A 15,000-nucleotide genomic window follows, 5' to 3' on the forward strand; every position below is an offset into this window, starting at 1 on the left:
CCTGCCATATTTATATTGTCGATTAATTTGGTTCTTTGTGTTTTACCTTGAATCCGCCAATGCGCTGGTCCCTCTTGAACTCCTTGCCGTTCTTGTACCACTTGAGGGTGGGGTTGGGATTGCCGCTCGCGGGGCAGCGGAACTTGACCGTCTTGCTGGCCGGAACGGCATGAAGCTTCTTCTCCATCTTATCAGGCTGAGCCCACTGAGGTGCCATGGCTGTCATATGAGGGAAAGAGGGAGAGAGGGAGAGAGAGAGAGAGAGAGAGAGAGAGAGAGAGAGAGAGAGAGAGAGAGAGAGAGAGAGAGAGCGAGAGAGAGAGAGAGAGAGAGAGAGAGAGAGAGGAAAAGGATGGTAAGAGGTCATTGTATTTTCACTGTACACTCACATATGTTGGCAGGCTGAGCCCTCTTTGAAAGTGTTTGTACATGTACTGCATATGTAACAAATATCCCAGAGTGAGTGTATGGAATATGCAAGTTAACTAACTTCACACACACATTTTTGAGAAAAAACACTTTTAAAGGCCTTCTTCTAGTACCAAAGCGCAAGAGGCATAGCATGCCCAGGCTTCCCAACTGCCAGCCCCTTGGCAAGGCAGAAAGGCACCAGACAGGGTGTTGGTGAGGAGAACTAGCAAACACACATATACACACAGCCTGATCACACTCACACACACAAACGCACACGCACGCACGCACACACAAACACACACACAGGCACGCACGCACGCACACACACTCACACACTAGTGGGCCAGCCTGATTTCATCAACAGCAAATGGAACACGGTCACACATGAGTGAGTGAAGCCCGTTTAATAAACATAAAACTGCTGTTACTAATCCCCTTGCTGTTGCTGTGCTCTCCTCAAGGTTCGTTCCTGTTTGGCAGAACATTTCTATCGTGACTACTCCTGTTGGTGACAGACCGACTGGATTTCTTTTGCCACTACTGGTATTTTTTGCCTGTATACTTCTATCCTTTAGCCAAACAAAATGTGCTTCTATATTGACTAGTCCTGTTTAGCCAAACAAATGTGTTTCTATTGTGTCTAGGTCTGCAAATGCCGAACAGCTGTGTGTCTGTCGTCAGCACTGAGGTCTGCTTGCTGTATTCATGTTTACTAGCCACTAGTTCACCAATACTTTTTTTCTTCACCTAACATCAATTGCTGCCCAGGGACTACAGATGGAAATTAGCCTTGTGTCTATAATCTAGCTAAATCTTGTGCACCGTCCCTGACAACTAAACATTACACTAAACTAATTGAACTGGCCTTGTTTGGCAACTAACTCGGCTTCCATCGTCATCACATCTATTGATGTGATTATTGATTCTTAGACAACCGGCTGTAATTCTATCGTCATTAGTCCAATATCGCCAGACACCTGTTTCTCTTTTCGATCGTGACTCTTCAAGTCAGTGACTCATATTGGTGGTGGTTGGCGGTTTCAAGTGCTACAACACCAGCTCTACTCACCACAACTCACACAGCCCGTCTGACTCACCCTGACCACTGAACACTACACTAACATGATGTAAACAGTGTTGCCAGATGTGTCTGATCAAAAAAACGCCAAAATGCGCTAAATTACGCCCAATTTCAACAAATTGCATTGATTTCTATGGGCAAAAAAGTACAGGGGAAAAAATGCCAAATGGCCAATTTTTCATGTTTTTACCTGCAGACGGCCATCCCAAGTATGCCAAATGGCCAATTTTTCCTGTTTTTACCTGCAGACGGCCATCCCAAGTAGCACAATTGGGCGGGTAACCGCCCAATCTGGCAACACTGGCTGTAAATCAGACAAGGCTCCTACTATGCTACTATGTGGGCAGCCATGGCTCAGTGGTTAGAGCACTGGCAAGGCCCCTAACCCCACATTGCTCCAGGGCTTGTAACCAATACCCTGTATCTAAATAACTGTAAGTGACTTTGGATAAAAAGCATTTGCTAAGTGTAATGTAATGTAACTATGCGGAGTGTTGTGGTAAGCACAGTGCAACATGAGAAAAGGACCAGCGCTTGAATGAAGATGACTAACACGCCGTAAACCAGACTTGACCACTATGTTGAGTGTGTTGACCACAGTGTACGGAGAGACAGAGATTAAGAGATTAAGTTCAGATAATATTTCTCTCACACCACCTTATTCACCACCACTAACTCTAAAATATCAAGAGCTGTCATAACCCCCACAGTTTGCCTTATTCTGAAGGGAAACGTAAGGTTTGAAGGCTTGTAGATTTGATGTATTCAGACAGGAGCAGCACAGCAGCACAGACCCATTCTGAATTTCAAAAGTATGCTCAACTAGAAATGCACTCCGAGAGTGCAGACCTCTGCCAAGGAAGCTGTTCCATAGAACATTTGACTATGTTACACCCAAATTCTTTCTGCTATGTTTTTGTGGAGTTAGTAACTGGAATGTCAACATTTGCCCTATCCCACAATGGTGTAGAACAGTGGTTCCCAACCAGGGGTACGTGTACCACTAGGGGTACGCGAGCACACTGCAGGGGGTACTTGGAAAAAATAAATTTTAGCAAATATATGGCCCTTAGTTACTTTGGGATAGAGAAAGTGATTTAGAACATGAGTTAGGGGGTACTCATGGCACAACGAAAAGGCTTGGGGGTACACAAGACAAAACAGGTTGGGAAACGCTGGTGTAGAACCAAAAAAAAAAAACTCTTGGATTCACATTGTGATCCACATCACCACCAAAATGTAATCCCTTGTTCCTTGTTCCTTTTGTAATTCAGAACAACTCCACAAAATGTCATCCAAATCCGTTCATGACTTTTTGAGTTATCCTGCTGACAGACAGACAGACAGACAGACAGACAAAACCAACGCGACCGAAAACATAACCTCCTTGGCAGATGTAATCATAGCATAATTATTGTATACAGACAAGAATATGATGGAAAACTGTAGTGGGCGAAAACAACAACAGTCCCCTCTAGACCAGAGAACCACAGACGCTTTGATGAAACTGGATGCCCAGTGCTGACATTTGTTTTTGTTTTACATCCAACCATGTACTGGCCAGTGGGGTAATACAGCGCCAGGATGAAATGTAAACCTAGGGCCAATTACACGTATAGGTCTCCTAACAGCAATGCAGAGCTTTTTCATGTGGATATCCATAATAAGCATATACAGTGTCGCCCACTACAAAATGAGAAGGATATGATAATGATATAAACAAAAAAAAACAAAAAACAAAGGAAAATAAAACTCTAAATGACATCTTGGGGTACATGTAGTTATGGTCATAATAGCTGGCTACATGGATTGAGCTGAAGTGTATTTTCAGTTCCAGTGCTCCAGTGACCCATAATTTATGGCATTTGAGAAATGGCCCGTTGAAAGATGTTTTCCTCTCCCTGTTCGCTGTTGGAGAGCAGTGGAATAAATACTCTAAGATCTCTCTCTAAGATCTGTATTCTACATGGTCAGACGTGGACGGGGGAAATGTACACCAAAAAAACGCCTTCCTATGTAGTCCTGCCAAAATGTGGAAATACTTTAAGCTTCATGTTGTTGTATGAACTTTGTCATACAAATTCAGTCATCATCCTCATTCATCGTCATTATTCTTTGAAGAAGTAACTTCTAGAATGTTACAACATTCTACAGTACAGAACATTCTACTGCGTCCTTTGTGTTTGTTGCTAATGTTCTAATCACACGCGTGATCATGCTCCTCAAAATGGATATTATCATCGTGATTATCAAAATCCAAAAATACTCACGCATCAGCTTCTGACTGCTAGACAGCTTGGTCTCCTCAGATGAAGACTCATCATCGTCATCCTCATCATCTTCAGATGACGTCAGGGGATCTGTTCCAAAGAGAGAGACACAGACACACACACACACAGAAGCACATGTTTATCAAACTAATGCAGTGGTTCTCTTGCATGGCAATAAAGTCTTCTCTACTAAAAACAAAATGGTTATTGTGATCATCATCATATTTATATTATTACAATTATTATTAGGCACCTTTGTAAACGGTTAGCCAGGCGGAGTGGCTGAATTGGCCGGCGGCGGTGTCCACCACACACATGTACTCCCCAGCGTCCTCCATGGTCACGTTGCGGAGCTGCAGCACCTCCAGGTCCTTCTCTGTGGTGTTGGGCCCAGAACGCTGCAGAAAGACCCCAGTTGCATTATATTACATGACATTAGATTACATTCAATTACAGTCACATCCTCGTGGTGCCGTATGGGGCCCAGAACGCTGCAGAAAGAGGCAAGGCAAAGGCAAGTTTATTTGTACACCGCATTTCATACACTGTGTGCAGAATTATTAGGCAAACATGTTTTTTGACCATATTGTCCATTATATGCATATTTTCTGCCACCAACCTCTATGGACATGAACACCTATTGGATTTAAGCATTCCAGGTCATGCATATTGGTATAATAAGAGACCATGTGATCGGAGGGGCCCAATACCCTATATCAGGGCAAAATTAGTGTGCATAATTATTAGGCAACTTTGTTTTCCTCTGGGAAAATAGGCCACAAAGGAGATCTAACAAACTCTGAAAAGTCTATAAACAATTTTGAAGTCTTCCAGAGGGATGTGGCTGTCTTGAAATTGCCCAGATATTGGTCATATCCGTCTAATGCACCGTTACGAAGTCATCAGTGTCACATGCATTGTGCTCACAAAGTAACTGCCGGATTGAGAAGAATTGAAGGTCAAACTACCACAAAATGATTACCCTGCAGTGCTGTTATATCCCAGAACTGAAACCTACATCATGTGTCCACAAGAACATTGTATTCAGCACTCAGAGACATGACCAAGGTAAAACAGGTTGAAACCTGAAGACCACTCAACAAGAAATGCAGTCAAGACTGGGTCAAGAAAGGTCTTTAGAGAATTTTGTCAATGGTTTTATGAACTTGTGAAAGTGACTGTTAATGGACCAGATCGGTGATCCCATGGCTAGATCGGTAATGTGCACACTCAGATGAGTTCCTGAGTTCTACTCAAATGCCAGCAGAATACTGCATAAATACCATTGTCTTCTTGAAAGTTGCAAACTTTTCCCTCACAGATCCAGCTATGGGCTCATCCACCCTGTCTGTCAATAGTCACTTTCACCAGTCCATAATACCTTTAAAAACTCTGTCCTAGGGTATTTCTTGACCCAGTCTTGACTTAATTAACTTGTTAAATGGTTGTCTGGTGTCATCCCTTCTTACCTTTGCTTTGTCTCTGAGTGCTCAACAACCTGTTCTTCTGGACACCTGATGTAAGTTTGCATTCTGGAATATGATAGCACTGCAGGGTAATAATTTTCTTGTAGTTTCACCTTAAATTCTTCAAATATTTGGCAGTGACATTTCATGTGAGACTGATGACTTTGCAACGGTGCATTTGATACTTCTGTGCTAACGTGACCAACGTCTTGCCAATTTCAAGAGAGCCACATCCCTCTGGAAGACTTCAAAATTGTTTATAGACTTTTCAGAGTTTGTTAGATCTATTTTGTGGCCCATTTTCCCAGAAGAAAGCAAAGTTGCCTAATAATTATGCACACCGGATATTGGGTGTTGGGCTCCTTTGATCACACCCCCATCTTATTATACACATATGCATGATCTGGAATGCTTAAATCCAATAGGTTTTCATGTTCATAAAGGTTGGTGGCAGAAAATACGCTTAAAATGGACAATATGGTCAAAAAACATGTTTGCCTAATAATTCTGCACACAGTGTACACAGCTGCAGTTTAATGTGCTTTGCAAAAAATAAAAGTAAAGTTATAAAGAAAACATGAAATAGAGAAAGAAAACATGAAATATAAGAATCAAAGCAAAACAAAACATTAAAATGAGATATGAAATAATTAGGAACAAAAAGAAAATGTAAATAATTTAGAGCTGCTAAGGGAAGGGATCTGAGAATAGCGTCATCTTCAGTCTGGATTTAAAACTAGCAATAATGGGTGCAAGTGCCCAATTACTAGAGGTGCACCGAAATATCGGCCGCAGAAAATATTCGTCCGAAAACGAGAAAAAATACACTTTCGGTTTTCGTCCGAAAGACAATTGCGTGGCCGATTCAGAGGCCGAATAGGAAATTAGGAAATTAATTGAAAATGGGCATGAATTACACTAATTTCAACTCTACTCCAACATTTGAAGACTTCAAATACACATTTATTTTATTTCAAAAATATGTCTAAACATTTATTGTAAGCCGTAGATTTAAGCAATATTTAAAAATAGTGAAAACCCTAACTTACGATAACTTTTAACTGAATTGTAATATTCCGTTTCGGTTTCGGTATTCGGCCAAGTGATTAATTATTTTTTGGTTTCGGTTTCGGCCACAAATTTTCATTTCGGTGCACCTCTACCAATTACATTACATATTAGATGACATTGAATTAAATGATAAGATATTAATTACATTCACTTCCCCATGGTGTTGTATCGGGCCCAGACCTCAGTGGAAAGAGCCCAGTTACATTACATGGCATTATATTACAATAATATCACATTTAATTAAATTCGCACAACTACGACATCTGCAGAAAAAGCCCAAGCATTACCTACATCATATTACATTACATATTATATTGCATGAAATTACATTCACAAGACTATGGGGAGTGCAGTAGGAAGCCAAGCATTGCATCATATATTACACTACATGTAATTAATTAACAATATATTACACTACATGTAATCAATTACACAAGATTCAGATGTCTGCAGCAGGACCCCGAGCATTACATTACATTAATTACATGAAATTACATTCACAAGACTATGACGTGCGTGCAGAAGGAGCCCAAGCATTACACTGCAACATTACATTACATTTACGAGACCCTTTCATCCGATCCGACTTTTATCCAAACTGGCCCCAAGAGAGAGGCGAGCCAGCAGGCAAACACAACACCAGCAGTGCAGAGTGGGCGGAAAAACAAAAGCAGTAAAATGTTGCACGCTTGTTGTGCTTGGAAGATTGATTTGAGATGTTGGGATAACATAGAAAAAGAAAACTCTCTTTTAAATTCACACAGACAACCAGTGTTTGTTGAAAGGGGGGGCAGAAAGGAGAAAAACCATAAAGAGACAGAGTGAAATGCAGAAACGGAGAACCAGAAAAGGGGGTTTGCTTTTGGAGCGCGATGGAAAAACAAAACAGCAGCCAAGGAATTTAGACTGCATGCATGATGTGAGAGCAGAGCAGAGCAGTGCAGAGCAGGACTTTGAAGACCAGGCAGGCAGGCAGGCAGCGAGAGAAACACCACGAGATGGCATGAGGAGGGGGAGCAACACCTTATTAGGACGGCACAGGAGAGAGCAGAGGGGAGAGAGAGAGAGGGAAGAGAGAGGGTGGGCAGAGGGAGAGAGAGGGTGGGCAGAGGGAGAGAGAGGGAAGAGAGAGAGTGGGCAGAGAGAAAAGGGGGGGCGGTAGGTCGCAAGAGGGAAGAGAGAGAGGGGGGGCAGAGGGGCAGAGAGAGAGCGAGAGAGCAGAGAGAGAGAGGGTGGCAGGGGCAGAGGGCCGAGAGGGAGAGAGAGACAGAGCGAGAGAGCGAGAGAGCGAGAGAGCGAGAGAGAGGGCAGAGAGAGGGGGGTAGGGGAGAGAGAAAGAGGTGAGAGAGAGAGAGAGAGAGAGAGAGAGAGAGAGAGAGAGAGAGAGAGAGAGAGAGAATGAGCAACGGTGAAAGAAAGAAAGAAAGAAAGAAAGAAAAGAAGGAAGAAGCCTTACCCTACCTAGAGAGAGAGAATGAGTGAAAGAAAGCAGGAATGACACGCGAGAGGGGAAAAAAACTTAATAGAAAAGAAAAAGACCCGTAATCCTACTTTGAGCACGCGGACGGGGGGTTGTCCATCGGTGCCGTTGACCTCTATGCGTTTGAGCCACTTGATGTATGCCTGCCCATCACCGTACAACTTGCACTCGAACTCCACATCGCTGCCCAGCGCTGCACTCTGATTGGTGGGCAGGCCCGGCTGCAGGATGGGCTCCTCGACGGGGTGCTCTGGAGAAGAGGCAAAAAAAGGACGTCAATACAACAGATACAGCACATTACATTACATTACATTACATTGCACTTAGCTGACGCTTTCATTTATTCAAAGCGACTTACAGTTATTATTTTTCAGGGTATTGGTTACAGTCCCTGGAGCAATACAGGGTTAGGTGCCATGCTCAAGGGCACTTCAGCCATGGATGGAGATGTAGGGAGAGGTCAGGGGGGATTCGAACCTGAAACCCCTAGATTGAAAAACCAACTCTCTAACCACTAGGCCACGGCTGCCAACGGACACAGCCCAAGGATATAGCACAGATGGAGCCACATCGGTCATCGAAGTTTCTCCTCCATAAAGGAAGAGAGATGAAACCAGGGGTGTCGTTTAGGGGGGTACAGTGTGACTGAGTCACAAGGGCCCCATGTATTTAGGGGAGGATGTAGGTGCCCAACGCGTAACGCCTGCCCGATTCGTTCCCTGATGAGTTTCACGTTTTAAATGTTTATTTTGCAGCCGCCAGAACATTAACACAAAGAGAGATGTTATATATTTATGTTATACCTTTACTTTATATCGTTATTTCACACCAAATGCCGTTCATCGCTGTAAATAACGTGATATTGTGTTCTGAATAGTTAGTTGGTTAGCTCAGTGGTTCTTAACCTGGGGTGCGGGCACCCCCTGGGGGTGCGCCAGAGATTTCAGGGGGTGCACAGAATTTTGTTTGTGTTGAGGTTGTGACTAAAATTCTATAGCGAACATTGCAATTAGGCCAAATCAAAACCAAATTTTAACATGTTTTGGTCCCCATGTAAAGTCATTAAGGTATTGATTAATGTCTCAAGCAAGAGTCATTGTAATGAATTACTTAAATCCTTTTTTAGTGCGTATACATGTGTAGAAGTTTGGGTTGGGGGTGCGCGGCTTGTCTTGGGCACAGGTAAGGGGGTGCGTTAAGAAAAAAAGGTTAAGAACCACTGGGTTAGCTGACCAGTTGCTGACCTTATTTAGCGTTTCTGTGACGGTTCTGTATTATTATAAAACAGACAGTTTAAAACGCAAACTTCCTCCTGCAAAATAAACACTTAAAACGACAAAGTAAAAAATTAACGGAACAGATCAGGCAATTTCTCTTCCGTATACGTCATACTGCGCATGTGCAGTGTGCAAAGGAAATGGATCGGCCAGGCGGAACCTGTTGGGCTCCGACAGGGCCACAAACAGTTCGATTTATGAAGATGTATGGTAGGGGGGGTTCATTGGAGCCGATTGTATATAGGGCCCAAATATTTGCTGCTACAACCCTGGATGAAACCACTGCATATAGAAGTGTCCAGCAGGTCCAACAAAATGTTTTGTTTATAGCCAGTTAATTAATAAATGTTTATTAAGTGTTAGAAAAACTTAAGGGACCGTTATTCAAAAGTGTTCCCAGACATATAATGAAAAATGAAACATAGAAATTATGTAAACATTTTCCTTCTCCTCATCTCTGGATCTGCTGAGCAGTAAGATCATGTGAGAGTTTTAGGTTGCAAGTTCCATCCAAGGTGTGCAAAGTCGACTGTCTCCCCATTCTGCTCCCTTACTTGTAAACTAGTCAAGTTGGGTACTGGTACAGAGTGTGTACCGGCATACTTTAACTCTCAAGCAGTAAAGTCAATGGAGACAGAGTTAAACCACCACAAACAACAATGTACTGAAGCAAGTCTCGAAACATCAGCATGAGAAAAAGAACTTCAATTTCGAGACAACGTTTTGTCTTCCCTGATAGTTTCCCCTCTTCACTTTCTGCCCATTCATTGAACCGTTTCCACAGTAACGACCTAACTGATCACAGTTACTACATTGGTGAAGGCAGGATTTCAAGTGGAAACAAAATTAGCATAACAGGTAAGTAATAAACTAAAACACTTAAGTGACCGGGTATTTAGTGGGCGCAGATAGAAGCCCATCACCGGTGAATTCTGCTCAAGCACGATTCTTAAAATGCTGAACGTTAAACACAAAATTTCGGTAAAAACTGATGAAATCAATGTCAGCTAATCCCTCTTATTATCTGATCAACACAGTTGTCGCTACCCGAAAATGTAAGGCACTACAGCCAAATAGCATTTGAAGCATGTGTAGGCAATTATTATTTTCAAAGAACTGGGCGATACTTTCTGTGTGTGTGTGTGTGTGTGGTGTGTGTGTGTGTGTGTGTGTGTGTGTGCGTGCGCGTGTGCGTGTGCGTGTGCGTGTGCGTGCGCGTGCGTGCGTGCGTGCGTGTGTGTACCCCCCTTTGTGTTTGTCAGGGCCGAGCAATAACCTTCCAGCAGCTCAACATTGCACAAAAACACACACACACAAACACCATCAACTCGACTGCTTCCTCGCAAAATTCGATTGGACGCTGAATTAGTCACAGGCCAATGGCGAGGCTGGCGGGGCGCAACTTGAGAGGGGACGGGCAAATCTAATCACCGAAATGGGTTTAGGGGAACAGGGGAGGCCACCTGAGACAAACACTCATCTATTACACACACACACACACAACAGCCAGCACCCCAACACTGAAATAGGTTTAGGGGCATAGAGGGGGGTACCTGAGACAAACGCACATCTGTCCCCTTACAAACACCAGCAACAAGCACCTCAACACCACACGCACGCATGCACGCACGCACGCACGCGCGCACGCGCGCACGCGCACACGCGCACACGCGCACACGCGCACACGCGCACACGCACACACGCACACACGCACACACGCACACACGCACACACGCACACACGCACACACACACACACACACACACACACACACACACACACACACACACACACACACACACCTGAACGACACCATCCCCTCACACACGCACATACTGAGCATTGAGCACCCCAATAACATCTCCATTCGTACGGAGATATGACCAGTAGCACTAACAAATGCACCAACCCCCATACACCCCCATCCCAAACAGCGCACCAATAACATCCTTCTAAACACCAAACCCAGTTCCCTTGGATGATATCAACACAGCGGGAGAGAGGACAGTGGAGAGGAGAGGAGGAAAGGAGAGGGGAGAGGTGAGACCAGGACAGGTGAAAACAGGATAGGTGGGAAAGTAGCAGACTGAGAGATGAGAGATGGAGAGATGGAGAGATGGAGAGATGGAGAGATGGAGAGATGGAGAGATGGAGAGAAGGAGAGGAGAGGAGAGGAGGAGAGGAGGAAAGGAGAGGAGAGGAGAGGAGAGGAGAGGAGAGGAGAGGAGAGGAGAGGAGAGGAGAAGATTTGGCAAGGAAATAGACAAGACATAAGAAGATAGACAAGAGATGGGGAGGAGAGGAGAGTGGAGAGAGGAGGAGAAAAGAGAAGAGATGAGAAGGAAGGAGAGGAGAGGAGAGAGGGGTCAATGAGAAGGGAGGAGGCAAAGAGAATGAAGAGGAGGACTGGAGAGAGAAGAGATGAGAGGAGGAAAGTAAAGGAAGTGAAGAAAATGGAGGAGGAAGAGGAGATGAGAGAACAGATGAGAAGGGACCAGGGAGGAACGAGAAGGAAGAAAGGAGGTGAGGAGAAAGGCGGTGAGGAGAAAGGAAGGGACTAAGGGTGGGCTAAGTCAATTACAGCAACACGCCATCCATCAGCAGGCTGTTTTCTGGCTGCTACAAAAGCACACGGTGACAGCTCTTAGGGACCATTGCCTACCCTGCCCGCGCGAACAGGCTTTTACACAGACAGCCCCGCAGCCCCTTAAATCTTCTGGCCGACATCAGGGTTGATGTGTGAGATGGAAGACCACACAAACACAAGCACGCACACACGCACATGTGTGCGCACGAACACGCACGCACGCACAAACACTTACTTCAGAAAGACACACACATTCGCACACACACTCACTTCAGAAAAACACACACACACACTTCAGAGAAACATGCATGCACGCAAGCACGCACGCACACACACACACACGTTGGAGGGGGATTGAGAAATGGAGTTTTATGTGGAAGATGCAAGACCGCAAATCACACATGTACGTAACACGGTGCCGTTAAGTGCTTGTTTGCATGTTACTCACATTTGTCTATCTGCTCCGGTGGTTAGGCTCTTGAATAACGACAAATCACAATCAATCAATGGCAATTACACAGGGATAACGTAATAGCCAGTCGGTGGCTGTACTGCAGAGGTGCAGCGGAGAAACAAAACGGATGAAAATAAGAGTCGAAAGAAAGAAAAGCATTACATTTACTAGTTCGAAGTTGCAGTTAACGAATAAAAAGCCTTCACTTTACAATGAAGGACTAGGTCACTAGGAGAAACTTTCCCTTAAATCAGACCAGAACAAACAAAGAAGAATAGAGTAGAGTAGAGTAGAGTAGAGTAAACCTTTATTAATCCCGAAGGAAATTAAAGCATCCAGCAGCATACATAAATATACAAGAAAAAAAGTATCCAATGACAAGAAGAACTAAGGAAAAACATGGAAGAGATAACATTCTTCTGTGGCAGTGGCCAGCTCTGTTTGGTGATGGTTGTAGTGATATACTGCAGTTCTCTTATTGTAGGTCTTTTTCAGTTCAGATCTCATGGCCATAGGATGATGGGCCAGAAGACTACAGCCCGCTGATTGGCTGACCTCTGCCAAGTAATCCCTCCCCCCCTGCTGACTGTGTGCAACTTCCTAAACAAAGACCCCCTCGACAATAGAGGGGCAAAGCAAAGACAAGCCAAAGAAGTAGAGGGAGAGAGAGAGAGAGAGAGAGAGAGAGAGAGAGAGAGAGAGAGAGAGAGAGAGACAGAGACAGAGACAGAGACAGAGACAGAGAAAGGAAAACTGTGGTGCGCGGGTGTGTGTGTGTGTGGGGGGGGTGGGGGTGGGGGGCTTAAAGAGGCAGGTTCCAAAGGCTAGTAACCATGGCGACCCTGGCTGGGCCCAGTAAAGGTATTTCCTGGATTGCATGCGTCTGACAGCGCTCCTGAGCGCAGCAGGAAGAGGGGCCAGGGGGGTAGGATCAACTTTCTCCAAAAAAACAAAACACAACCCAAACAGGACGGGGGCGGGGGCTAGAGGAGAGCGCCCTGACGGGGAAAAGGCAGAAGGCATATATAGGAGCTTATGGTGCACTGCAATGCTTACAAATCAACTACACTTTCCCATGTTGCTATTCCCATGTTGTAGTCTTGTCTTCTGTTTCCCTTCATGTACAGTCTAGTTTGGTATTCCGACATTGTAAGTCTTGACTCACTCCCTCTTTTGCCCTCTCCCTCTCAGACTCAGTTTGCCATTCTGCAGAAGTCTTCCAAGTCTTCCCTTGCCCCTTTCTCCTTTTCCATTCTCACCCTCTCTCCCTTGCTCCCGCTCTCCTTTCTTCCCTCCCTTTCTCCCTCTCTCTCTCTTCCCGTCACCACAGATCTGGCTGGGCTAGCATACCGTCCACTGCACTGATATGCTTCTGTCAACATTGCTGCTATTAACTGGGCCGCAAGAACGCTATAAAAACATCCCGTAAACGCTCCGTAAACGCGCCGTGGCTTTGATGTGGGGCGCAGGCGGATGCAGGGTTTGTGCGTCTGTCACGGTCTTGTGTTGACAAGGATTAGGGCTGTCTGACAGGCCGGGTTCATTTCCACGCTAGTCAAAAAGGAGGCCCTCGTCCACATTAGCATACCATGCTAGCTGCCATCTTAGTTGGTCATCTGAAAAAGTTGTGTGTGCATGTGGGGAGGCCTTCTTTTTCAGTAAACAACTGTTTTTGGTTCCACAGAGCTCAAAATGCTAAATGAAGAACAGCAGTATGATTTGCTGGGGGGCACCTACTTGAAGTGTATTTTCATACATTCATTTAGATGGCAAATCAAACCCACATTTCTGGGTAGGCCTAGTTCAAGATGAGAATGCCTTGCAATAAAGTCACATTGAATAATATAGTATGTTATAACAGCTTTATGGGGAGGTTTGCTGAGTTCTTTGGCAAATAGTACAATGCTTTTCTGACAAAAGCTTCACAATTCAAGTTTTGTGATTAAATGTCATCTTTAAAATGTGTGGTGTTGGACAAATAAAACTCACTCAAACAGATTAAAGAGGTTAGTTTCTTACAACTAATCAAACGAGTCATTACTGAATTAGTGAAACACTTGTAAATCAAAAGTTTAATTAAAGAGCCCGTCGGTGGGTTGAAATTCCATAGAATTCCTTTGTTGTAGAATTCTACTGAGCTCTAAGTGCTTAATTGAGTAATTGAAGCAATTGGTCCAAGACCAATTCATCATTTATAGGTCTTTTTGTACATCGATGTCATGACTGTCATCAAACTATTAGTCATGTTAATGGAGGACCTAATCACAATCATAACATTTTCGAGTTCGGTCCTAAATTCCACGGAGATCCGTTTCAAACATAAGATTGTTTCCATGTGAAGGGGAAAATGCAACTGACACTTCACCCCATTGACATTAAACAATGAAATCTTCGCCAAATACCGGAGTTATACAAAATGGACGGTTCATATAAACATTTAAAATAACAAGGTCAGACACCACATTGATACCGGAAACGAGTCAAACCATTGGAGGTCTAAAAAAAAAACGGTGTCGAATAAACTAAAGACGCCAATGTTGTAGCAATTAGAGAAGTCCGACCACTTCAGTTCAGATCAGATCAGTTCAACACAGTTCAGTTCTCCTTCGGTCAGACAGAGTCAGCCATGCACGACACAGGATGTATGAAACCCAAACTGGACCCAAAACCCCTGTGTTTACGGTTTGCAGTTTAAACACCCGAGAGGGAGAAAGGAGTATGACCACGAAGAGGCCCTTTAAAGGTGCACTGTGCAGAAAATGGTCAAAAAAGGTACTGCAACCATGCTGCTCATTGAAATTCGGCTGCCTATTGCCAAATTTGATCTTTACATCTTTACTAAGATTAAACAAATATTTTCTAGTATGGTCCAAGTACAGTCATTTTTGCAGCTAAAATGG

At 44.1% G+C, this 15,000-nt stretch overlaps 1 protein-coding gene across 1 annotated transcript in view; it reads right to left on the reverse strand.

Moving 5' to 3' along the window:
- fgfr1a (fibroblast growth factor receptor 1a) overlaps window positions 1-15,000 on the reverse strand; it is a 79,475-nt gene that overhangs the window by 37,851 nt on the left and 26,624 nt on the right. The window contains exons 3-6 of the mRNA XM_063195457.1: window positions 7,854-8,032; window positions 4,019-4,163; window positions 3,766-3,855; window positions 47-219 (exon numbers count right to left, since the gene is read on the reverse strand). Coding sequence (XP_063051527.1) covers window positions 47-219; window positions 3,766-3,855; window positions 4,019-4,163; window positions 7,854-8,032 — 587 coding nt within the window. The remainder of the gene's footprint in view (window positions 1-46; window positions 220-3,765; window positions 3,856-4,018; window positions 4,164-7,853; window positions 8,033-15,000) is intronic.

The sequence above is a fragment of the Engraulis encrasicolus genome, chromosome 3 (genome assembly GCF_034702125.1).
Source record: "Engraulis encrasicolus isolate BLACKSEA-1 chromosome 3, IST_EnEncr_1.0, whole genome shotgun sequence".
Taxonomy (NCBI): domain Eukaryota; kingdom Metazoa; phylum Chordata; class Actinopteri; order Clupeiformes; family Engraulidae; genus Engraulis; species Engraulis encrasicolus.